The 25191-nt window shown below is 39.0% G+C and overlaps 1 protein-coding gene across 1 annotated transcript; it reads right to left on the bottom strand.

Moving 5' to 3' along the window:
* Positions 1 to 894: 894 nt before the first annotated feature.
* Positions 895 to 1748, bottom strand: LOC103215904 (small ubiquitin-related modifier 1-like). Its single transcript, XM_038008980.2, has one exon. The coding sequence runs from the start codon at positions 1663 to 1665 to the stop codon at positions 1360 to 1362; it is 306 nt and encodes a 101-aa protein (XP_037864908.1). The 5' UTR covers positions 1666 to 1748; the 3' UTR covers positions 895 to 1359.
* Positions 1749 to 25191: the final 23443 nt, after the last annotated feature.

Below are 25191 nucleotides of genomic sequence, written 5' to 3'. Positions count from 1 at the left end.
CCACTGTGCGAGACTGGCCAAGCATCTGGGTTTTCCTCTGATTTCCAACCTGTACTCCGATTTCCCCTTGTGTTCCTGTCTTACCACTGGAACTGGACTCCAGCTGTGGGTCTCTGACCTTGGAATAGTTTTCTCCAGACACTTCCTTTGTATTCTTTGATTCCACAGACTCTAAAATGGGCAGAAATTCACTGAACCATGTTTACTTTAGGTAAACTGGAATTCATCATAATATCCAGTGTGGATGGACACTGAGCAGGTGCTGACTGGAGAAGTTAGGCAAAGCATTATAGTCTCCAGGCTGCAGTTCCATTGGGCCAATGTTATTTGCAAACATTGTGGGGCTCTGCTAGTCTGAGAAAGAATTAAGGCCCCAGACACCTGAGAAAGAAACTCTAGAGGGCCCCACAAAGCCAGTGAAGACAAATGTGCAAAGGGTTTAGATATTTTTTCATTAAATCCTTGTTTATGACTTTATTTTTTAAATAAACTCATTATCAAGATAAGGAGGAAGGATAAAAAATGACAAGGACAGAGAATGGAAGGGGAAAAACTGGAACACTGAGAAGTTAGTTTCAAAGTTAGAAACAATAGCTGACACCAAACTGAACTGAAAATAAATTAGTGTATTTCCTCATTGCTTCTCAAGAAAGATTTCCTGCTTTCCATGTTAGTTGTTCAGTCACCTTCCTTTTTTTTTTTTCTCATTTCTGCATGTATAGCTTTATTAATTGCTAATGAAAATTAGAACTTTTCTGCGATCTTCTGACAAGATTTTTAAAAAATCTTAAAATGCCTTTTCTTCAGTGAAGCCATCTTTGGAGTTAGTCGTTACTCTCACCTTATCTGTCATCTTGACTTCAACCTGATATTCCTCTTCTTTTGGTCCAGACCCTCAAATTTTAAAAGTAGCTTCAAGTTAAGGAAAGGTCATTTTTCCACAGTTCAGTTCTCTGAAAAACTTCCATCTCCCACTGAAAGTCACAGTCCAGGAGTGAAGCAATCACATGCTAGAACATCAGGGCCAATTGGAAAGTCATTATGAACACTTGCATTAGTCGATCTTATTTATCACCACAAGCCTGAAAATGCAATGTCCTGAAAAAGGTGGCCTCTCTGTGCACACGTAATTTTTAAAAAGGAGAGGGTATAATATGAAGGGGACTGAGGCTTGATCACCAAAAATCAGCACAATTAAAACAAACAATAATGAATAATGAGCACTAGAATTAAAATTACCAGATGTTTCAAAGAGATGGGGTGCCAGTTTTCAATTCCGTTTTGAACACCACATTACAAAAGAACTATTTTAAAAAATAAAAAAGGATTGAGGGAAAAGAAAAAAAATAAAAAGAATATCTAAACTGTTGAATGACCCCCCGTTTGTTCTTGATAAACTTCAATCACATCTTCTTCCTCCATTTCCAGTTCTTTTGGAGTATGATTATCAGCAATTCTCTGACCCTCAAAGAGAAACCTGAGTGAATTCATTGGAACACCCTGTCTTTGACAGTATGATTCTTTGAGTTTCTTGAGATGTGTTGTCAATTTCACTTTGAAGTGAATCTCACTGCTATCCTGTCCAATGACTTTGAGTTTAATATATTCACCTTCCTTCTTATCCCCCAAGTCCTCAGTGGAAGGTTTTGCCTCCTGGTCAGACATGATGACGGTGGCTTCACCCGGGGGTCTCCGCACAGCAGCGGCCTCAGGTAGGCAGAACCTCGCTCCGGGGTTTACAAATCCGTCTCCCTCCAGTCACCTTCCTTAAACAGAAAAGCTGAGGCAGAGAAAAGTATCGTCAGTGCCACAGTCCCTTGCTTCACAAGGATAGGGAAAATGGTGCCTAGTATTTTGGCAATTTGACTTTAGAGGACAGAGAAGCACAGACACGGTAAATGGAAGCAGTGTATATTGAATGCGGTTTTTTCTTCCTCTACTAGAACTCCATATTGTCACCTGCGTATTGCAGATGATGTTCTGATTGGAGCTACCAAGGGCCCTAGAAGCAGGAAGTAACATCAGTCTCAAGCTTTGTTCTGCATAGGAACAGGTGTTATCAAGTGATGAATGGAGAAATCTCAGCTACCCCACAGAGGGTCCCACGAGTGAAGAAAATCTTGAATGTGCCAAGTTCCAGAGTTAGCCCTCCGCTCTACATGTCTTGAAAATAAATCACATTGAAACCATAGCGACCTGTCCAATGTTGATAAGGATCTCAGGGATAACTAATTAAAATGCCAGTCAAGCCCCTTTCTGCTGCCTCTTTAAACTAAAACCAATCATGGGGTTGGTTTGCTAAGCATTTATCTATGTGTGTGTGTGCCCAATTTTATTAGAAATTTAGCATTTTGTTCTTTTTAAATATAACTTTTTTCTACAATTATAAAGATAGTGTATCATGATCATAAACATTTAAAGAAATATAGAACAACAGAAAGAGAAGATTAAAGTCCCACCTTGAACAGAATTTCATTTGAGAGGTCTCCAAGTACGGAAATTCACAATTTTGATGAGAAACAGGAAAAGGAGATAAGGGTCACTACATGTCCCCATGTCTTTGTGTCCTTTGATCTTTCTCACTTCTCTGTAATGCATTCAACGCTTCCCAAGTTTAAGCCAAGATTCAATAATTTAAAATCTCATCTCTTAATTTTTAACTTCTGTCTTAACATCTGAATCTTCATGTCTTCACTGCGTATATAAGGGATGAGTTGAATTTTTTTTAACGTGCTTGTTGGATGAAGATGTCTTTAGATATTCATTGCAGGACAAAGTAAGGGCCTTTGATTTCCTCCAGGGCATTGAAGCAAAATGGCCATGAAGCGAGTTTTCCAGATGAGGTTCTTGATAAGGAAGCAGGCAGGCACAGACAAAAGGCTCAGCGAAGGAGGACTACACTGCAGAATAGAGGAATAGCAGGTAATGAAACAAAATGCCATCAGAAAAGTGTTCATGGTCTGGAGACCAAACTTTTATGGGGCAGACAATCTGTCACAGCTGGCACAAATTCCTGCTTCACCACTGATCAGCCTTGTACACCCGAGCAAGTTACCTAACAACTTGTTACCTTTATTTGTGCATAAGTGATGAGGTTTGTTAAGCATACCTTCCTCATGGATTATTTTCAGAACTACTACTGATTATTAAAAATCTAGGCAACCCCTGGTGCTGAAACACAGGAGATACTTGATAAGCAAAGTTCCCCTGTCTCTTCTCCCTTGCTGCTGATTTATAATCTAGTGGGGTCTGGCGTTGAGGAAAGGTTACTTTTGAAATCATTTTTTTCCTTAGTTTTTTTTTTCTTTTTTTTAGTTCAATATGTGTCTGCCTCCCATTTCCTACCTGAGAGTTTGTAACCCCAGGTTAGCAATACGGAAGGTGTTGCTATGGCTACCGCTATACTCCGACTTTAGGTGGTGAGAAAGCTGCAGGAGGCAGAGTCTGTGCTTTCATGCAGATGTCCTCAAAACTGCAAAGAAAGAAGGGTGAGCCTTGTGAAGGTGCTTGGTATGAAATTCTAGATATGCAGTGGGCAAGAGTTGGAGTCACACCTGCGATGTGAGGTTCTGGGCATGTCAGACACAGACAACATCCTCCCTGCAACACCAGGCCCCTGCGAAGGAGCAAGTGCCTCATTCCAGACTCAAACACAAATTCCCATTTCCCTGATTTTTTGTCTCTTTTGTCAATCTCTTTTCTATTTCCAACCAAATATCCTTTCTTCCTTCCTTTAAAACAGATTCTCCCTGATTTTACTCCCAGAAAAAAAAAAAAAAAAAAAAGTAAATCCCCTTTTTCCTTTAACTAATCTTGCTTATTGAATTAATTCAGTTTACAGAAGGCAACAACATCCAGGCACATTGCCTTTCTCCCACACCATCATGAGGTACTGATCCCTCCCTTTTTGTCTAGATATCTTTGGCATTTTTTCTTTTTTTAGCTTTACTAAGGTATAATTGACAAATAAAAAGTGTGCATATTTGAAGTGTACAATGTGATGTTTTGATGTGTATATTTATACACATTGTGAAATGATTTCCACAATTGAGCTAATTAGCATATCTATCACCTCACATAGTTACCATTTTTTGCATGTGTGATGAGAATACTCAAGAGCTACTCTCTTAGTAAATTTCAAGTATACAAAACATTAGTATTAGCTGTAGTCACCATGCTATATATTAGGTCTCCAGAATTTATTTATCTTAGAACTAAAAGTTTGTACTCTTTAACCAACATCACTCCTGGACCCCTGAAAACCGCTGGTTTACTGTTCCTATGAGTTTAGCTTTTTTACATTCCCCATACAAGTGGTATCATGCAGTATATGTCTTTCTATGTCCAACTTATTTCACTTAACCTAATGTCTTCCGGGTTCATCTATGCTGTCACAAATGGCAGTACTTCCTTCTTTTTGAATATTGAATAGTATTCTATTGTGAATACACACACCAAAGTTGTTTTTTTGTTTGTTTGTTTGCTTGTTTGTTTTTTTTGAGACGGAGTCTTGCTCTGTCTCCCAAGCTGGAGTGCAGTGGTCTGATCTGGGCTCACTGCAAGCTCCGCTTCCTGGGTTCACGTCATTCTCCTGCCTCAGCCTCCCGAGTAGCTGGGAGTACAGGTGCCCGCTACCACGCCCAGCTAATTTTTTTTTTTTTTTTCATTTTTAGTAGAGATGGGGTTTCACTATGTTAGCCAGGATGGTCTCGATCTCCTGACCTCGTGATCCACCTGCCTTGGTCTCCCAAAGTGCTGGGATTACAGGCATGAGCCACCTCGCCTGGCCTATGCACACCAAAGTTTATTTATCCATTTATCTGTCAGTGGACACTTAGGCTATTTTCAAATCTTGGTTGTTGTAAGTAATGCTGCAATGAACTTAGGAGTGCAGATGTCTCCTCAAGATACTGATTCCATTCCCCTTGGATACATGCCTAGAAGGTGAATGACTGGATCATATGATAATTCTATTTTTAATTTTTTGAGGAACCTCTGTACCATTTTCCATAATGGCCATACTAATTTACATTCCCACCAACAACATATAAGGGTTCCTTTTCTCTGCATCTTTGGGGAAATGCAATTCAAAACTACATTGAGATATTACCTCATACCTGTTAGCATGGCCATTGCCATTGTCATTCTAACCTGAGACCACATCAGTCTACAGTTTGAACAGAATGTATTTATCAGTCCAGTCAAAATCCTCAACATCAAAGTAAAAATTATGCATGAATTACTTCTCCAAGCTTTGGACTTGTCATTTAACATACACATCATTTCATCTTCCTAACTATTCTACGAAATAGCTGACATTTCCTCATTTTACAGAGATAAGTACTTCGCCTGAGGTCACAGAGTAAGTAAGTATCTGAGTCACTATATACTGATATAGTGCCTAATACTACATAATTGCAAAGTCAGTCCTCATTCTTTCTGTTTAGTTGCCTCATAGTGACATAGACATATTACATTCAGCACAAAATATTGCAACTATGTAAAAGTATACACAGCATTAAAAGCTACCAGTTATAATTGACCAGTAATGTTTCCGAATTTTTTTTAAGTCAGTACAGTACTCATCAATGTAACCTATTTTCAGAATTGCTAGTCTTTGAAAAATATATATCTAGGGAAACAGAGGAAAGCAAAGAACTAATGTTGCCTATGGCATTTCATGTCTAATGCATACTACTGTACCCCTCAGCTCCCAGAAAATGAATTCCTATCTTTTTCTCACTTCTTAGAATGTTTGGTCACTATTCACATAACTAAGATAATGTACATGTTATCCTTTTCCAATCTATTGCTCTACTTTTCCATTATGAAATAAGGAGGCAAAGACATGATAGAAAGAAAATGACCTTTAGATCATGAATAATCAGGGTATGAATCCTAGATACTTTCAGCAACCTCATGCAATTATTTATCTTTATAAGAGGTGGCCATGGCCCTCTCCTTGCAAGGGTGGAAGTCATGCTTGTGATGTGATGTCTGTGCGTATCAGGACTGCCCTACTTGATATGTTCTCTGTAATATCAGGCTCATCCAAATAGGCAATAATTATGTTCTGGAGTCTCAAACACAAATTCATTTTTCTAGTATTTTTGTCTCTATTTTCAGTCTAATCCCTATTTCCAACCATATAACCCTATTACTATTTAAACAATTCAGTGAAAATGCATATTTAAAGTTCCTAGTAATTTATCTGGCACAGAGTAGATGCTCAACAGAATGAATTTCCTTGTCCTTGTCCTTTTCCATTTCAAAAAGGAGAACAACCCACTTCTCTGGTTTGGGTACAGGCTACTCTTGTTTTTTGACAAATCCATTATCCACAGGCAACAGGTCTGTGAGAAGTTCAGGAAAATCAGCATTTACTCAACAAAATGGCACTCTGATATCATTTCCCTGTGGGGTTTAATTATTTAATAAGCTTACAAACACCCACCATATATGAAAGGGAGCAAACAGAACAAATCAGGGACTTGGACTTTGAAAAACTCACAGCCTGACTGGGGAGAGAATAACACAAGAAAGAGTGGTGAATGTGGGATAAGAAATGCTGCATCTAACTGGGGGACTCCAGATTAGAACCCCAGAGTCATAAAGAGTGTGGGAAGTCTCTCTAACCCCCAGGTCAAGTGAAGAGATGATGATGGAATTGAACTCTCCACAAGGGTTAAAGACCAGTAGTTATTTTAGGTTTCAAGATGATATAAACCCTCCACCCCTAAAGATAGGACCAAATCTTTACCACGAAAGCCTGGCAGCAATCACCTTGCTCTCTAGAGGCTGCAACCAAAGACAACCATTTCCAGGAGCTAGCTGATTAAAAATATTAGTTCCTAGTGAATTGTATTTCAGTATTAGATGTGAGCATTAGGATCTCTGTGTAATACATGGGAGCAGAGAAGCTTCATCTATACTCTTAAGCTGCATTGACATGGTCCAGTTTAAGACAGAAATTAGACAAATCTCTGAGTCATTTGAGAAACCAAGCCAACTTTCAAGTATTGGGCTGAACAGGCTGCCCCAACAGTCTGCACCAACTGTCAGAGGAAAGGACGATTCACTTCACTTCCAGAGCCTTCCTCAGAGTCTTCCAAGAAGGAAGACTCTCCATAAGGGAAGTTCTGTGCTACTAGAGAGACCCAGGCAACATCTTCCCTTAGGAATCCTACTGAAAATATGAGGTATCTTGGCTAGTTTGTGTTTCCTCTCCACTGTTGGAAGTTTAGAGAAAACAAACATTAGAAAACAAAACAAAACAAAAGGAGTAAACATTCATTCAGCCCACATTTGGGGTCAGACACTGTGTGCTTATCTCCAACTGTGCTAGACATCATTAACTCTACTGAGCAGCTGCAGAGATTAGAATCACGGAGTTAAAGTGACTTTCCCAAGGTTACTGAGCTGGTAAAAGGTGGAGATCCGATTCAAACTCATGACTCTGAAAAAAACTTACAAGATTTTTTAATTCTACCACATTGCACCTCCTGAAACGATAAGATTAGCAGTTCCTCTCTTTGTTTCTCTTACCTTCCTTTTTTATCTCCTTCTCTATCTTTCTTTGTTTTCTCTACCTCCTTTGCATTTCATTTCTTACCCTCGCTCTTGATGATATTTGTGTGGCATAGAGGTCATGCTTGTTGACATTGGTTTATATTTCTCACTGCACGTCATTTTCCAATAAAGTCAAATTCCTATCTAGGGGGAAAGCTTTCACTGAAAAGTTAGAAACAAACATTATATATGCCTAACCATCAAATTACAAGCATCATTAGCTTTCTTCTATTCTCTCTTTATCTTTTTAATATATTTTTAGAGTTATTTATTGCTTAAGACATCAGTTTGTTGAATGACACTTCCAGTCATTACCTCCAAAATATATAGGATTGTTATGGGATCATACACTTCAGGCAGTATTAAATTGCCACAGGAAGATTAACTCTTTTCCTACAGTTTAATTCTATAGAAAATTTTCCTTATATTCGTATGTGTTGTTTCTACTCATGATTCATATGTGGTGGCTGGTAAGTATTAGGTCCGTCTTTCATTTGCCCCTAGTGTTCAGGAGAGTATTTTATTGTGATGCCATGAAATGCAAGGTTAATATTACTCAACAGGTCATATACACCATTTGCTGTCCACCATGAAGAAATACAATTAAGATTTTAAGCAAATAGACTGTCAGAAAGGAATGCATATTGCTCTTAAAGGCACAACTTCAGTATCATTGAAGAGTTCAAATGGCTGCAATCCCTGTTAATAACATTGTTTATTTCAGAGACTGGCAGTTTTTTAAACAGCTGATGGAGCACAAATGTAGGTCAGTGTTGGGAAATTATGCTGAGAAATGCTCCATACCTCAGAATTGGGTCATGCCTTGAGGTCAGCACAAACATAATGACACCACTGTGTCACTGTTCATGCCTTGCTCTTGGCCAAACCTGCCCAACTCACTTAAGCAGCCACATCCAACTTTATATATGCACTAAATACAGACAAAATGAAACCTACAAATTATTCTAACTCTGACATGCTCACCTTGTTAACAGATGAGGACAGGGAGTCAGAGTGTAGGTTTAAATAGTCAAAAATAGTAGAGTGTTTTGGTTATCTAGTAGAGAGTAACAAACCATTCCCAAACTTAATGGCTTAAAATAACTGCCACATTCATTTTACTCACTAATCTGCAGTTTGGAAGAGTTGGAAAGAAGGGGCGGCCTATCTCTGGTTCGCTTGGCATTTGCTTAACCACTCAAAATCATGACGGCATCTTGTGAAAAATACCTGCAGAACCTGTAACGAAGAATGAGTGATTAAGTGCTGTTTGGACATCCAACAACAGAAATGGCTCTGGACTCTGCCCTGAGATAGAATGTCTATAACCTTAAATTAGAGAGAGCCTCCACTTAATCCTTGAGAGGGTAGTGGTTCTTTTGACAGTCTCTGACCCCTTTTTCTGGAGGGGCAATTCTTTCTCTTATTTAAAGAATGATAAATGTGAAAAAACACGTGCAAACTATAGAGAACCACTAAATTATTTGATTTTGTGTTTAAAGCAGCTTTTTATCCTAATGAAATGCATATAGTTTAAAATTATCTAGTTCTAATCAATTCTGTTGATAGAACCTCCACACAATAGGCAGAATAACCTTTGGGAAAATAGTATACACATATGTGTATGTGTATATATATATGCCCATATAAATGTATACACATTTACATATTTAAATGCATATATGTGTATAGTTAATATTCATAGTTATCTAGAAAAATATTTTTGCATACCAGGATTATGAACAAATTTTATATAGTAAACCATTTTCTAAAAAGTTTTTCTCTCTACATTGTGTGTGTGTATATATGATATGAGTGTATGTGTATGTGTGGGGGGGTGGGTGCATATATACAGATACTGGCTGGGTTAATAAAAATCTTTGAGGTTTTTACCTACATTCCCTTGAGTAATGTTATTGTGCCTTAGGTTGGGGGATAATAGGAAAGTCATTTATTCCATAATGTGCACCATGACATCTCTTATGATGTCTTTCATTGAAAAGTCAAGCAGATCCAGAAAAAGTTTACTACTGTTTTGATATCAAACTTCCTTTAGTTCAGTAGCATTCTCTAGTAGTTTTTAACCCTATTGAGCATATAAACATTCTAAAACTCCCATGCTACTTCTCGGCAATAAAGAACATATCGAGGCTTTCTAAGGTCCTAAATGCTTAGACACAGTAGTACAGACATTATCTCTTAGGAGGACTATTTACTCCTCATACTTGTTTAACTTTGTCCCTTGCTCTATACCTCACCAGCTTTTCTGGGGATTTTGTTCCCTTTCTGGCCTGATTGGTTGTGAATGGAAGATTGGGATCGTTCGTGGTTGAGATTTACTGATACCTATAGTATAATCATTTCTTCTTTGATTACACTTGGAATAACCTGTTACACACTGAGGGAAATTTTATTCTCAATATATCCACCTAAATCTTTTGACTAAGTCATAAATACCTTCCTTCTCCTCAGGAACTAGATGTCTAATTATCAAAAAATTATCAAATAAAAAATAGAATCAGGTGTCTCCTGTGTCCACTGTAACAGCCCATCTCTGAGGTAGTGGAAACAATGGACAGGGCTCAAGATAATTTAAGATATTAAAATATTAGAAGGGAAGTTGGAGATGGGAGTTTTAGGGAACAAATTTTTTAAAAGGCATTGGTTAATATTTCCAAATAACATCTTGTCATGATGGGTTTGTACCTCATGTATATTTCTTGTTTATCTATGAACGATCTGCTCTACTAGGTTCTGTACACTTTACAAAATAAAATAAAAACTATGGTGATGACATCCTAACTTCATCACTTGATGCTTAGTTATCCTTATAAAATTATAAACTACTTTATGATTTTGAGAATGTTTTGTCATCTGCAATATAAGCAACTTTACAAAAATCTTCTAAAAATAAAATAAATAATGAAAGTAAAACACAAAATACAGCACCTGATATTTAAAAATCTTGCTATTTATCATTTCTTTAGTGACATTCATTCCTCTGAATCATGATTCAGACAAGATCCTTCCTTTGTGTTTCCACAAGGACTCAGTTAAAACATTTGTGTTACACACTGGTCAGAATTGGAACCCAGATTCATTTGTTTAAGTACATGATTCCTCACTTCTACTTTTCCCAAGAGTGTCAGAGAAAAGCTATGAGCCTATTACACAAGAATGAGCAGAAGTCAACTATGAGTTTGATCAGAATTAAGTGATCATGTGACAAGAAGTTATCACTTGAAATTGCTTCTAGAGGGTCATCTGCAGTATATAGAATTATTTAATTGGCTTGTCCTGTAGTTGAAGTCTAGAAAGGTGGAGGCTAGAAAGCATGGACCAAAAGCACACCCAAAAGTGAATCCAAAACATTTTGAGAATGGGAAACACTTAAAATCAGTCAATTCAAAAGACACATTAAATTCAAAAGAGCAAAAATAAAACAGATGACTGACTCCTCAAAAGAAGTGATGGAAGGCAGAAGATATTGAAAAGATATCTATAAAGAACTGAATAAATGTAATTGTCAAACTAGAATTCAATTCACAGTGGACTCATCCTTTGAAAGAGAAGAGGAGAGCCTGCATGGTGGCTGCATAATGATGCCTGCATGGTGGCTCACATCTGTAACCCCAGCACTTTGGGAGGATGAGGCGGGTGGAACACCTGAGGTCAGGAATTTGAGACCAGCCTGAACAACATGGTGAAACCCCGTCTCTACTAAAAATACAAAAATTAGCTGGATGTGGTGGTGAGTTCCTGTAATCCCAGCTACCTGGGAAGCTGTGGCAAGAGAGTCACTTGAACCCAGGAAGGGGAGGTTGCAGTCAGCAGAGATCACACCACTACACTCAAGCTTGAGCAACAAAAACAAAACTCCATCTCAAAAACAAAAAAAAAAAAAAAGAAGAAGAAGAAGAAGATGAGATAGAAATATTTGCCACACACACACATCCAGAGGGAGAGAATGAAAATTTCTAGAAAACCATCATTTAAAAAAGAAAATAAAGTTATCAAAGAAGGAAAATAATCCCAGAATAACACATATAAATACAGAAAGAAATGAAGAACAAGTCAATGGGTTTGCATGTTAGTAACTCTCAACAAATACTAACATTTTACTATTATAAAACTATAATAATATCTGAAACGTTTTAAAAAATATGTAAAACTAAAATATATGACAAAAATAGCAAAGAATATGGTGGCCTATAAATATAGAAAAATGCTCTAATGTTTCCACTATCTGGAAAGTGGTAAAAGTAATCATTTTAATTAGGCTCAAGTAAATTTTTTTAAAGAGACATTGTGTTCTCTCAGCTAACCACCAACGAGATAGTAAAAGCATGTTTAACAAAATAATGTCTAAAGGAAGAGACTATGCAATTTTAAAAAACTTGATTACTAAGAAAATACTAGAAAGGAATGCTAACAACAAGTACATCAGTTGTGACACATTGAAAGAACATATAATTTTATATATATATATATATGTATATATATATTTTTTTTCTTTTTTTTTTTTTTTGAAACTAAGTCTAGCTCTGTTGCCCAGGCTAGAGTGCAGTGGCGGGATCTCGGCTGACTGCTAGCTCTGCCTCCCGGGTTCATGGAATCTCCTGCCTCAGTCTCCCGAGTAGCTGGGACTGCAGGTGCCCACCACCACGCCCGGCTAATTTTTTGTGGTTTTAGTAGAGACAAGGTTTCACCTGTTAACCAGGATGGTCTTGATCTCCCGACCTTGTGATCCGCCCGCCTCAGCCTCCCAAAGTGCTGGGATTACAGGCGTGAGCCACTGCACCCGGCCTAATGATATATTTAAACTCTAACATATCATGAATTAATCTAAATTGAAGTGAACTAACCATTTTAATTAAAAGAAAAAATATTAGACCATTAAAACTGTATTATCTTAAAAGGGATAATTTTTGTGTGTGTGTGTGACTGAGTCTTGCTCTGTAGCCCAGGCTGGAATGCAGTGGAGCGATCTTGGCTCACTGCAACCTCCGCCTCCCGGGTTCACGCCATTCTCCTGCCTCAGCCTCCTGAGTAGCTGGGAGTACAGGCGCCAGCCACCACGCCTGGCTAATTTTTTTTTTTTTTTTTTTTTTTTTTTTGGAGAGATGGGGTTTCACCATGTTAACCAGGATGGTCTCGATCTCCTGACCTCATGATCTGCCCACCTCGGCCTCCCAAAGTGCTGGGATTACAGGCATGAGCCACCACATCCAGCCAAAAGAGATAAATCTTAAATGTTAGAACAAAAATTTCTGAGAGCAATTGAATAGAAAAGGTGTGCAATGCACAAGCTAACTAAAAAATATCAGGCATAACTACACTAATGTTATTTAAAAGTAGTTATTAAAACAGGAAGCTTTACAAGAGTTAAAGAGGAATGTTTCAAAATGACTAAAGGATAAAATTCACAAAGACAATTTCCCAGTTCTAAATGCATATGCCTAATAGTACATCCTCAAGATTACACAAAGCAAAAACTATAATGGAGCAATAAACAATATCCAATTATTGTGGAAGACAGTAACACATCTCCCTCAGAAACTGATAGAGCCAGAAGACAAAATATCAAAAAGAATCTAGATGGAATACCTTTTCAAACTTGACTTAATTGATATGTATACAATATTGCATAAAAACACTACCAGAGTAAGCATCCTTTTTAATTATGAGTATTCAGTGGTATGTATTAATACTATATCATAAAGAAATTCAAAAGAATTAAAATCTTATATATTCCCTGAGAACAGTAGAATTTAGCTAGAGAGTGATAACAAATGGACAGTGGAAATTTCATACATCTTAAAATTAACCATGAAGAACACAGTTGGACAAAATGTTCTACTGAGTACCAAGATTTTTATAATGCTAAAGCTAGTGTTGTACATGTACCAAGCAGAAAAAAATGGAAACAGAATGGAAAGCTCAGAAATAGATCCACATATAGGTGATAACTTGCTTTATGATAAAGGAGACTTCAGAGCAATGGAGAAAGGTTTTTTTAAATCAACATGAGGTATTTAGATAGCCATGTAAAAATTAATCTTTATCCTTAATTCACATAATATGCAAAAATTCAGTGCAGGTGGGTTATAAATCAAAACGTGAAAGGCAAATAGTAAAGCTTTTACACAATAACATAGGAAAATATTTCCATAAACTTATGGTAGGAATGATGTCTTTACAAAAATTAGCCAGTGGTGACATGTGACTATAATCCTAGCTACGAGGTGGAGGTTAAAATGAACTGAGGTCATGCCACCGCACTTGAGACTCTGTCTCAAAAAAAAAAAGACATATTAAAAATAATGCAAAAAATTAATAAATATAAATAACTGATTAATAATTTGAACTATGTTAAATTAACACTTATGTTCATCAAGAGACACCATTAAGCCAAGTTACAGTATGAAAGATACTTGCTGTATACACAGCTAACAAAATATTTTATGTAAGAAGGTCTCCCCCAAACAGTAAGAACCAAATAGAAAATGGTAAAATGCCTGAACTGGCATATCACAGTTAACATATCCAAAAGTCCAATAAACATTTGAAAAGTTGCTTATCCTATCAATTATCAGACAGGCAAATAAAAACCAATATAAAATATAATTGTCAGATTTTTAAAAATAACAATAATATTTGTTGGGGAAGTGTGGAAGAATGGAAAGTTTCATAGTTTTCTGTTAGAAGTATATGTCATATCCGTGCAATCACTTAGGTACGTTGGCAGTATCTTAAAGTTCATTTCACATATATATTCCTGACACAGAAAGTCTACTCTTTAGTATATTGTCAATATAAATCTATGTACATTTTAGCAGCATTATTTGTAATGCTAAGTTGTAATGGTAACAACACAAATGTCCATCAATGTTTGAATGAATAAATATATTGCGTCTTATTCATACTGTGATCCTATACAGAATTGCAAATCAATTAAACTTACATAATAGACACATACGAACAACACAAATTGGCCCTGGATAATTCTGAGTAAAAAAAACCAGACCTAAGAGAGTACATACCATACAAATTTCAGTTAACAGACAAAACTACCTAATAGTGTTAGAATAGTAATGACCTTTGGACAGGAAGCTACTAAGAGAGGCATCCGTGATTTTATTTATGAAAATTAATTTAGCTATGCATTCATGTTTTGTGTATTTTTTCTGTATGTATAATTTAAAAGTTATAAAGGAAAAACACTTGGGCCAAAATGTAAGTGATTTGATAAAAATTTCGTCAGTAACTTTTACGTATGTCTAAATTCTTTCTTCAAGTCATGTTCTGATAAATGACGGGAGATCTGGGGATTTGGGGACTACCTTAAACCCACCCTTCTCCCCACTCTTCCCTTTCCTCTTAGTTTTGCCCTGTTGAGTGCCAAGCTCCACATGCAAAACTGCAATGTCCTACTCTCCGTGATTACTCTCCGCCAGTCAGCTCTTGGCCTCTTTCTGTAGGGAAACATTTTATAGGATTACAGAGTGGAACTACGGGGGTGAAGGAACTCTAGACGTTACCCTCCTCCTTCTGCAGCAACAGCTTGGGTAGTCAGACTTGAGGAGGGCTTCACTAGCCCGGGGCACCTTTTACTTGGGCGATCTATTCGCTCTTTAATAATTAAAGGAAGCCTAAGATGAACCCTGAGGAAAGGGAGTAAGGCTAACTGCAGGGCAACTCTGCCACTGGGATTTACTTCGATCATGAGATTGCTTGTGCTGTGTCCATCTCAGTTTCCTAGGGCCGGAAAGTAGAGAGGTGCAGCCTCTCATAGTCATAAACTCTTGATTCCCAAAGGGTTAACTGTGACCACTTGGAAAGCAGCAAATCCAGGTGAGGAGGAGAGATTTCCACAGGAAGACTGCAAGAACTATAGAAAGAATACCTATAGAGACGTTGACCTGACCAGGTTGTAATTTTCTGTGTAGATGCCTTCAGGGATCTGAGTCACTTCTCCAGGTGGCCTGGAGACCTAAATGTCAAAAACTGGAGACTCATTCCTGAGTCTCATTTTTCTCATGTTAGAGTAAAAGGAACCACAGGTCAATCTAAAGTGTTGCAAGTACTAATAAATGCTCTTCTTGACCTCATCAATTTTGACTCATACATTGCTTGATTTAACCAAAAGATTGTATGAAAAATGCCCCTCCTTGAATGTCTTGGCTCTGCAGTGGAGTTTTCATGGATAGCTATATCATAGCATCTTCCCAGTGCACAGTGTTACCATGTTAGCTGTATCCTCCTTTCCTCCATTTCTAGGTCACAATAATGAATTACTGGCAGGCATTTTGTGCAATGTAACCATGCCCCAGTCCTGCCCCGTCTGCTGTTAATTGGGCTTGTCAACTTAAAAAAAGAGAGACGTATAAAGGTAGAAAAGGAAAGGAGGTTTTATTTCATATAAGGGGTTACAACCTGCAAGTTGGCCATCTCCCAGGCCTGGAAGCACGGCCTCCAGCCAAGACCAGAGATAAGCATTTCAAAAGAGGAGGAGTTGGGTTCAAAAGATGAGGGCTTACAGCTTTATTCTGAACGGGTTGACTAAACATACATATTCAACAGGTAACAAGAGGAACTGTGAATAATCACGGAAGTAGTCCTGACACTTGTGTATTGAACAAACATGCATATAACATAAAACTCATGTTCATTTTGGAGTGGAGATTTAATATTTAAATGTATTACAATTAGGTCCTCTACATCCAAAGGCATTTTCAGGACAAGAAGGCATGCAATATACAACCTCTGTAAATTAGCCACAACCAGCCATGGTTAGTAGTCTTCTTACCTGGAGAAACTTACTAAAATCAGTCTCTTCTCCAATCAAAGCTGCAGCTATGGCTGGTAGGCCAGGGCATCAGTTAGTTAGCGTCTATGAGCTGGGTGAGTTGTAATTGTTTTAATATTGCCTATCTCAAGGCCAATGCTTATTTAGCTGCTAGGGAAAAAAAAAGAAAAAAGAAAAAAGAAAAAAATGTGTGACAGTTAGAACACAGTTTATCCTTTAAGTGTAGGAGTGAGTGACTTAACCCTTGCCTGCCATGGCCTTAGGTCCTATTTCTAATTTTGGAGTCTTAATGCTACAATGAGTCCATTTTGTCAGTCTTATGATCTCTAGTTTAACATTAATGCTGGTCAGTTTTTGTGTCTAAACCATAACGGGAGGGGGTATAATGAGCTGCGTCTGACCTCCCATCCTATCATAGCTAGAAACTCAGTTTTTAGGTTTTTCTGGGGTCCCCTTGGCCACAGGGCATCCATTCAGTCGATGAGGGCTTTGGATTTTATTTTTAGTTTAGAGTCCTCATAACCAAGATAGGCCAATCAGAAGCTTATCTGTGAGTATTGAAATGTAAGACTGAGTGAGATGTCATGCCTCTATGTTTAGATAATACTGATATTTAAAATGCAGAAAGTGTGGGCCACTCTTTTTTTTTTTTAATGATGTAGACTTGCAAGTGAAGAAACTTGGTCTGCAGAGAAGGAGATAAATAAGAAATATATATACAGAAAAACTGCAAGCCTCAATTCTAGTACTATATTCCTGCCCTTGGACTTCAAGAGACACCCCTCTTTCATTATTAGAAGAAATTCTCTCATTTATGCTGATTGAGGTAGTGTGAGATATTTTTATTTATTAAGAAAGAAAGCTAATAAATAGAAATATTATCACACTGAAAAACAAGTGGGCAGGTACTCTTAGCATGAGCATTACCTATGCTGAATTCAAAATATCTGCTCCTTTAAATCTATAGCTTAGGTTCAAGTAGAGTTTTTTCCCCATCTCAAAGACCTCTTTTTCTTACATGAAAATGTTAAGACTAGTTTATCGTCTCTGTTTTGCAGTTGGCCTCTGGGACCAAAGGAGACAAAGGCAGTTATTTAGTTTTGTTTCATGATTGTCCTTCAAGATGCTGAAAATTGTAATTTTTGGCTTATTGACTTTTATCTTCTTGCAATTTGTTAATGTTTTCACTTGACTGCATCTTATGCTACAGATGGGGAGAGAAAGTAGCACCAAGTCATTTTTCTAATATTGCCTGTGAAGATCTTCCAGTAATTCTTATTCCCAAAAGAGCAAGCATTCTGGGCCACCTTCCCTTGGCAGAAGGAAGCAGAAGACTCTTTTGTGGGCATTCCAGACAGCAGTGGAGGAAGTGTGCACATTATGTGCAGACTTGCCTTCCAAACCGTGCTGATGTGATGGAGATCGATCCGCCAGGCAGCAATTACACATTCACGGGGGAATCGATGCAGCTAAATTTACACTGACCTCAGCAGAATAGTTAGCAGTGGAGTAAATCCCTTCAGGCTCTTGTCCAGGGAAATGCAAATAGATATAGACATGTATGTTCCTCAGAAAATCTTTTTCGGGAAACACATGATTGGCCAGAAGATTATAGATGGATCCTGGGCCACATGGCATCTGCAAGTGTTTCGAGACCTTAATTTTTGTAGTTAAGTTTAAGCAGGAAAAGAGGTGGAACCTGTCATAAATAATAGTAACCTTAATAAAAGTCAGTGAGCATTTTTTCACTTAATGTGTGCCATGCATGGTGCTATATTTATAATTAGCACAACTATAAGGAAAGGTATCATTATTATCACCTTATCTTATTGATGAGAAAACTGCAATTCAGGAAAGTTAAGTTGCAGAGTCCACGTGTCAGAACTAGGACCTAACACAGGCAGTCTGATTCCAGTGCTCAGAGTTTGAGAGCACACTGTGAACTGTTTTTTTATCATTCTTCTGACTATGAGGCACCCGCCAAGTCTTCACACCTGAGGTCTAGGCAAAGACTATCAGAGAACCACAGAACCAAGTGTAACCTGAGGAGCAGAAAGGAGACCTGGCATAAGGGACAGCAAGTGGACAAACATGGTCAGCAGGCAGGAACAACAAATAGAACAAATCAGTTCATGGTCGACTGAGATCATGGATAGCAAATGTGTACAAGCCCCAACAATGAATGCATGGGTGCATAAGAACATCTGCAGTGCTAGCTCTGCGTGCAGGAAAGGTACTCAGGTACCAGGGCTCTCCCAGTCAGCAGGAGGAGTGAAGCATCCTCACATCAGTGCATCTGCTCTAGAGGGAGCACTGGCTTGTGTCAAAGCCCATGGTGCCCTTCCTCTGTGCCACTCTGTGTCCCTGTCCAGGCCTCATGACTTTCTGAACTTCTTTTCTATGTGAGAGGAGAAATCTGTATTTTGACTGCATTCATATCCATGAATGAACCCAAGGAGAACGGGCAGAACTAACACTGGTTTGGGTTCTAAATCTCAGAATCTTTTGACCACACTTCCCAGCATCATCCCATCACAGATGATTTAGCATCTGCCAAATCTTTGTAAACTGTCTATTTTGAAGAATTTCTTGGACAGGGGAGAGTGACCACTTCATAGGCCATGCTTATATTCTCGCCACCCCAAAGGCTATCCCTGCCCAGTCCTTAGCTGTGGGATGATAAATATACCTGAGTGGCTTTGCTTCTGTCATGCATCCTTCAGCCGAAATTCTCTCCTAGGGCAGAATGTTCTATGGTTCATTCTCAATTTCTTCTCTCTTCCCTCACCTCAGCCTTTCCCTCATCTCTTAATTTTGGCTTGGTTTTCTGAACAGCATCATTCCTCAGCTAGTTTATCTCAGCCCAGGTTCCCTAGAATGCCTACTAAGGTTTCTCAAAGCATTGGGTGCCTAAATACATGCCTTTTACAACTCACCTTGATCATTAGATAGTTCTGGTAGTTACTGGTTTTTCCCAATACTTGCCCATGATGTTTTAATCCCCTAATAAAACAACTAGAAATCCCTAGATTTTATTTTTCATGGGCAAGTGGCTTGGGGAGACTTGGGATCTCCTGAAATTAAGACTTTTCTGATTCAACAATTATCTGAGAATCAAGAAAGAAGAATATGAAAAAAAAATGAGAATAATGAAACAGTTTAACATTTCTGAAGAATAGACTGGAGGTAATATGACATCTTTAATTTGGAATTGAAAATCATTATTTGTTTGCCTGGCAAATTCAGTCCTGATTAATTGTGAAAAATGCCAGTTTGGAACCAGTTACTTGACTGAGTTGTTTAAATCACCCTTATCAAAGAGTTGTTCGAGGACTGCCTAACCAGTCTATCATTAGAAGTATTTGTAAGATCGAGAGCAACAGTAAAGAAGTTGGTCCAACTCCTATTTTGAAAGAAAGGTTTGTTTCTTCCAAACAAATTTTTTTTTGTTGTTGAAGGCTTTTTTTGGGTGGAAGGTTGGTTTTGGTTTTCTAAAGAGCATCCTGGAATTGAAGGGCAATAACAGAGTTGATTCAAAGGAGGCATGCAATGTGATTTGAGACGGAGGCCCTCATTAGAAACTTCCTGATTTTCTGCTCTGTGTAAATGTTATCCAGTGAATAAGCTTCAGAACTTCCATGTCTAAGACCTAGAAAGAGAATCTCTGGAGAAGAAGTGAGGGATGATCTCTGTCCATCCTTATGGTTCTTATCTTCTGCTTGTGAGGAGGGGTCTCTTCATACAAAGTAAGGCTCCCCACCACCCTTTGCTTCCTGAATACGTGCTTTGTCTCCAGGGCTCTGACTCAGGGACTCAGGAACTCCTTAGCATAGATGAGATGATCTGTTGTTTTCACAAGGCTTTCTTGAATTCTGGAAGTGATCAATAATGGAGAAAGGACAAGGTGCTCCATCCCTCTGGTTCATCAGACAAAGCTCCTCAATGCTGTCTCATCTTGCTCCTACCCGAGGCTTACAGTCGTAGATGATTTTGTTCTGTCTTCTAAAACATAAACCTCGACCCCCAGAATCACCTGTACTTCCCGTGTTCTTTCCCTCTGGCTTCCAGCCTGACTTGCATGAGCAGACACCCAGCTAACACATAAGATTGTTTTCCTAGCATTCTGATATCCCTCATAGCCAAAAGAACATTCCAATCCTGATGTCCAATTCACCCTTAGAGTCTCGCCCTCAAATCCCACTTCTGGTTGTAAGGACATGCCTTTTCGCCATGACCCACATTCCTTGAATGAGCTCTCTCTGCAGGCATGACTTGCTCTTCACCCAGGGACATAGACTTTCCCTTGTAAAGCCATTCTGAGATATAAGCATCATTTCTGTATGCACTTTGCAAATCAATACACTGAGGAATAAATAGATTAAAAGATTTTTTTCAAAGTCACCCATCTCACAAAGTATAGAGTTGGGATTTGAATCCAGATACATTTGAGCACTAAGTCACAGTTATTCTTTGCTGTTTTCAACAGCCTCAAGATTGTAATGCACATCTTATAATTCATGAAAACAAACAATCTCTGATAACTAACTCCAGCCCTGCACTAATATATTTTGAAGCAGGCAACTTCTATTTATTAAGATCTCCAGATAAACCTATTTAGGTTTGCTATTTATTACTGTACTTCTTGCTCTGAAATGGGACTGGCTGGTAACTTGAAAAATGAATGGAAAATTGTGTCATTGTGCTCTGACTGGTTAAAATCCCTCCTTCCGGGCTGAAATGCTGGTGTACACTCTCAGTTCTTGCAGGCATTTATTCTGGAATTATTGTGCAGACCATTAAGCTTGGGGGTTTTCTCAGTCTTTGCAATTTCATAAGCTGTGGAGGCTCCATTGACCACAGAAGGCTGAGTAGTAAATGGATATGTATTGTGAATGGAATGCTTTTTCTAAGAGAATCCCTGTAGAGAAAAGCAAAAAAAGGGGAATGTCAAACTTGATTCAGACCAACTAGGATCTTGGGAGCCCTCTGTTCACCTTTACAATATCTGGTAATGTCCCTTCTCTTCCAGAGTAGCTGTCAACTGTACCTTAAGATCACCCTGAGGAATGCTTCGTTCCCCTAAGATATGCCTGGGGAGTGTCTAGGTCCTTTACACCTTACCTAGGTCCTTCCTAAGACCTCAGCTTCTCAAGTCTACATAGCTACCTATTCCATGCTGACTCCTTGCTGCCTGTTTTTCTCTCTAACACCTTCTGACTGGGCCTTTAAGTTACCATTTCTTTCTTTCTATGGCTGGACCTTCTAGCATTATTTTATGACAAGTTCACTACAGGCAGGAGACTGGCCCTTTACTTCCCATCCCTCAGCTCCCTCCTTTCTATGCTGTTCTCCATGGATTTCTCCCCCACTACTTGTGTTTGGGCATAATCTATTGCCAACCTTTGGTAAGAAGCACTGACTTCCCTGAAGCAACCTCGCTAAAAGGACCCCTATGGTGTGTCCAGTCATAGAAACAAGGGTTCCTGACCTTTATGGCTCTCTTCAAGGCAGTCATTCTACCAGTGTGTTCATGTATATGTGTATATGTATATGTATGCAAGCATGTGAATATGCATGCGTATGTAAAATGGATGCATACTTGCATGTGTGTGTGTGCATGTATAAGTGTACATGTGTGTCTGAGTGCATACATGTGTGCACGCATACATAAGAGTGTGTTTGTGTGCCCCTGTGCAGAGGTAGGGAAGACAGAGAGAGTGGGTGAATCCTTGACCAACTTTTCATCAGCATTACTTGGTCAATCTCGGAGAAGCTCCTTGGGAAGCTTGTGGCACCAACACCTAAAATGCAGGAAGCTGGTGAGACTAGGGAAGGAGGGCCAGGGCTGGGGGCCTGACAGCCAGCTATGGATATTCCTGATCCAAAAGTAGTTGTAGGACAGAAAGAAATGTATCAGAAGCAATTACTGGTGATTCAAGAGATGGTGGGAGATTAGAAAATTACCAGCACCCTGGCATTTGCAGGAGTCGCCAAGGGACAGCGAGTGAAAAACAAATATTTTTCAAGTTGTTTGGCAGCACTTTATCCCACTCCCTGGTGGATGTGAGGATAAAGGGAAAGCAGCCTCTCAGACACGCTTCTGTCCTCTCTGTGCCTCAACAGGACTCATTTCAATTCTTTCTGGACACACGTTTGGAGTCACTTAAGGGGCAGTGGACGCAGCAACTGTAGTTCACTTCCCTAGTTCAAATTTTAGAGAGACCCTGAAGACATATCCTGATTTTCTTTGTTAATCATGAATGTTAAAATTAAAAAGCTACGGACATTTCCAGAAAAATTCACGAATCTGGAAAACAAGAAATCGTCTCTATTTAAATGTATAAATACTTTTTTTAAATAAAAAGGAATGAGAAAACATAAAATGTCTGATCACAGACAATTATAAATGTAAGCTTATCCACAACTGCTCTCTGCGACGCATCCTTGCATGTCCCTGCCTCTTTCTCCTCCTTGCCTCCACCCCACACACCCACAGGCACACACTTATCACTGCTCTGGGCCACACGGGTCCTTTTTTTTTTACTCCATAGATATGTCCTGCACCCTCCTTTCTCAGGGACCTTGCTGTCACTCTTCCATCTGCCTGGAATGATCTCCTCTCTCCTTTCTTAGCTGACTATTGACCTCTGCACATTTCTTTTTTTTTTTTTTTTTTTTTTTTTTTTTTTTTGAGACGGAGTCTTGCTCTGTAGCCCGGGCTGGACTGCAGTGGCCGGATCTCAGCTCACTGCAAGCTCCGCCTCCCGGGTTTACGCCATTCTCCTGCCTCAGCCTCCGGAGTAGCTGGGACTACAGGCGCCCGCCACCTCGCCCGGCTAGTTTTTTGTATTTTTAGTAGAGACGGGGTTTCACCGTGTTAGCCAGGATGGTCTCGATCTCCTGACTTCGTGATCCGCCCGTCTCGGCCTCCCAAAGTGCTGGGATTACAGGCTTTAGCACACATCCTCCTGCTGAGAACTCATTCATTTGTGGTGTGATGATATCAGAATTTCTGGGCTGATATTCAGATCTGTACAGCTTCTTTATGTGTGTAAGCCTGTTTATTTTCTTGTGCTGAAGATCTCACTCCAGCTGATTGAAGGTGGAGTTTAAAATGTGACTAAAATTGTCTTGGTTCCTTTAAGTTTTGAACATTCTCTTTCTAATAAACTCAAAGTCATGTGATCTGAAAGACCAAAATAGATAACCCTTTATCGACTAAGATGGACTCAAAGGTTGAGAAAACAAGATTACCTATAGGTTGAGGGTTCAGGGCCCAGTTGGCAAGGCAAATTTCTACATTCTTAGGGCTTTACATTCCCTAACAATAGGAGTTATCAAACCCCTCCTAACTCTGACTTACGACCCAGGTCACTACAATTCTAATCGGACAGAGGACCAGCCTTACAAACATTCTTTTCTGATAGGCAATTGCAGACTTTAAACCAGTTTTACCAGCATATAGAGGCTGTGCACAAATGGTCTTTGTGTCATAAAGAATTCCACCCTATTTTAATGCTAAACCCTGCTCCAAAGTGAACATGGGATGTATGTTACATGCATGTTTAGCCACTGTACATGTGCTCTGCTCCCCTCATAAATATGTACAGCTTTTCCCCCAAACCAACTGAATACATGTAATACCAACTCATGAGCCATGAAACCCAAACTGTCCTTCCCTTCTTTGAAGAAGGAATACCTTTGATACACAATGGAAACTGTCCTTTCCCAGCCTGCAAACTGATATCATCAATTAGGCTCTTTTCTACTATTTACCCATCCAGCTCCTCTTTTGGATGACTTTCAAATTACATACGTTTTTATTAGGTCTTTTTCTTCTCTCCTAAACTTATTCCCTCCTCCCCCGACCTCTACCTAATAAGGTGTTTAGAGGTAGGAGAAGGTTTACATGTCCCCAAGAAACAAAGAAACCTGAAAGGTGAAGTTATCAGGTTAAAAAGAAATTATTTAGGCAGATAATGAGTGGAAGAAAGTCCTTGGTAAGGTTTTCCTTTTAATGAAATTATTTTTTTTCTTTCTTTCTTTCTTTTTTTTTTTTTTTTTTTTTTTGAGACAGAGTTTCACTCTTGTTGCCCAGGCTGGAGTTCAATGGCGTGATCTCAGCTCACTGCAACTTCTGCCTACCAGGTTCAAATGATTCTCCTGCCTCAGCCTCCCGAGTAGCTGGGATTACAGGCATATGCCACCATGCCCAGCTAATTTTTGTGTTTTTAGTAGAGACGGGGTTTAAGAGCAGCCTTAAAAATCAAGCTGCAGACATAGATAATCAAGTTGGAAGCTTGTACGGGTTAAAAACGGCAGCTATGCCCATAGAAGGCTACCTGGGGGCCAGCATGTTCAACATGAGGGTTCCATCTTCCCTTTTCTTTGTCAACCACGTGTACAGTAAGGAATAGACAACATGGTCCGGGAAAGGTAGAGATCTCATCTGCGTAATAAAAGATTACGGTGGGATGGCCAGCTTCTTCGCATGCTGTGCAAATGTCACAACTGGTTCAACCAATCTCTCAGGCCCTATATTAATCAGACATTACTTCCTCAAGCTTGTCTATAAAACCCCATGCGTTTCACCATGAAACCAGAAGACCCACTCGGGAGCTCCTCTCTCTCTGCAGGAGAGAGAGCTATTCTTTTTTCTCTTTCTTTTGCCTATTAAGCTTCCGCTTTTAAAACCACTACCTGTGCATACACGTCATTGATTCCTTTGGTGTGAGACAACAATCCTCCAGTATTTACCCCAGAAAATGACGTCGCTTCAGTGACTTGTCCCCAGCTGCCCTCAGGGTCCTCAC

This window comes from Chlorocebus sabaeus, chromosome 9 (assembly GCF_047675955.1).
Source record: "Chlorocebus sabaeus isolate Y175 chromosome 9, mChlSab1.0.hap1, whole genome shotgun sequence".
NCBI classification, from domain to species: Eukaryota; Metazoa; Chordata; class Mammalia; order Primates; family Cercopithecidae; genus Chlorocebus; species Chlorocebus sabaeus.
The sequence above is the reverse complement of the archived record's forward strand: the minus strand, read 5'-3'. Positions and strand labels throughout refer to the sequence as shown.

Excerpts from the sequence above, each read along its gene's own strand:
- LOC103215904 (XM_038008980.2), bottom strand. The coding sequence starts at position 1,665 with ATGTCTGACCAGGAGGCAAAACCTTCCACTGAGGACTTGGGGGATAAG.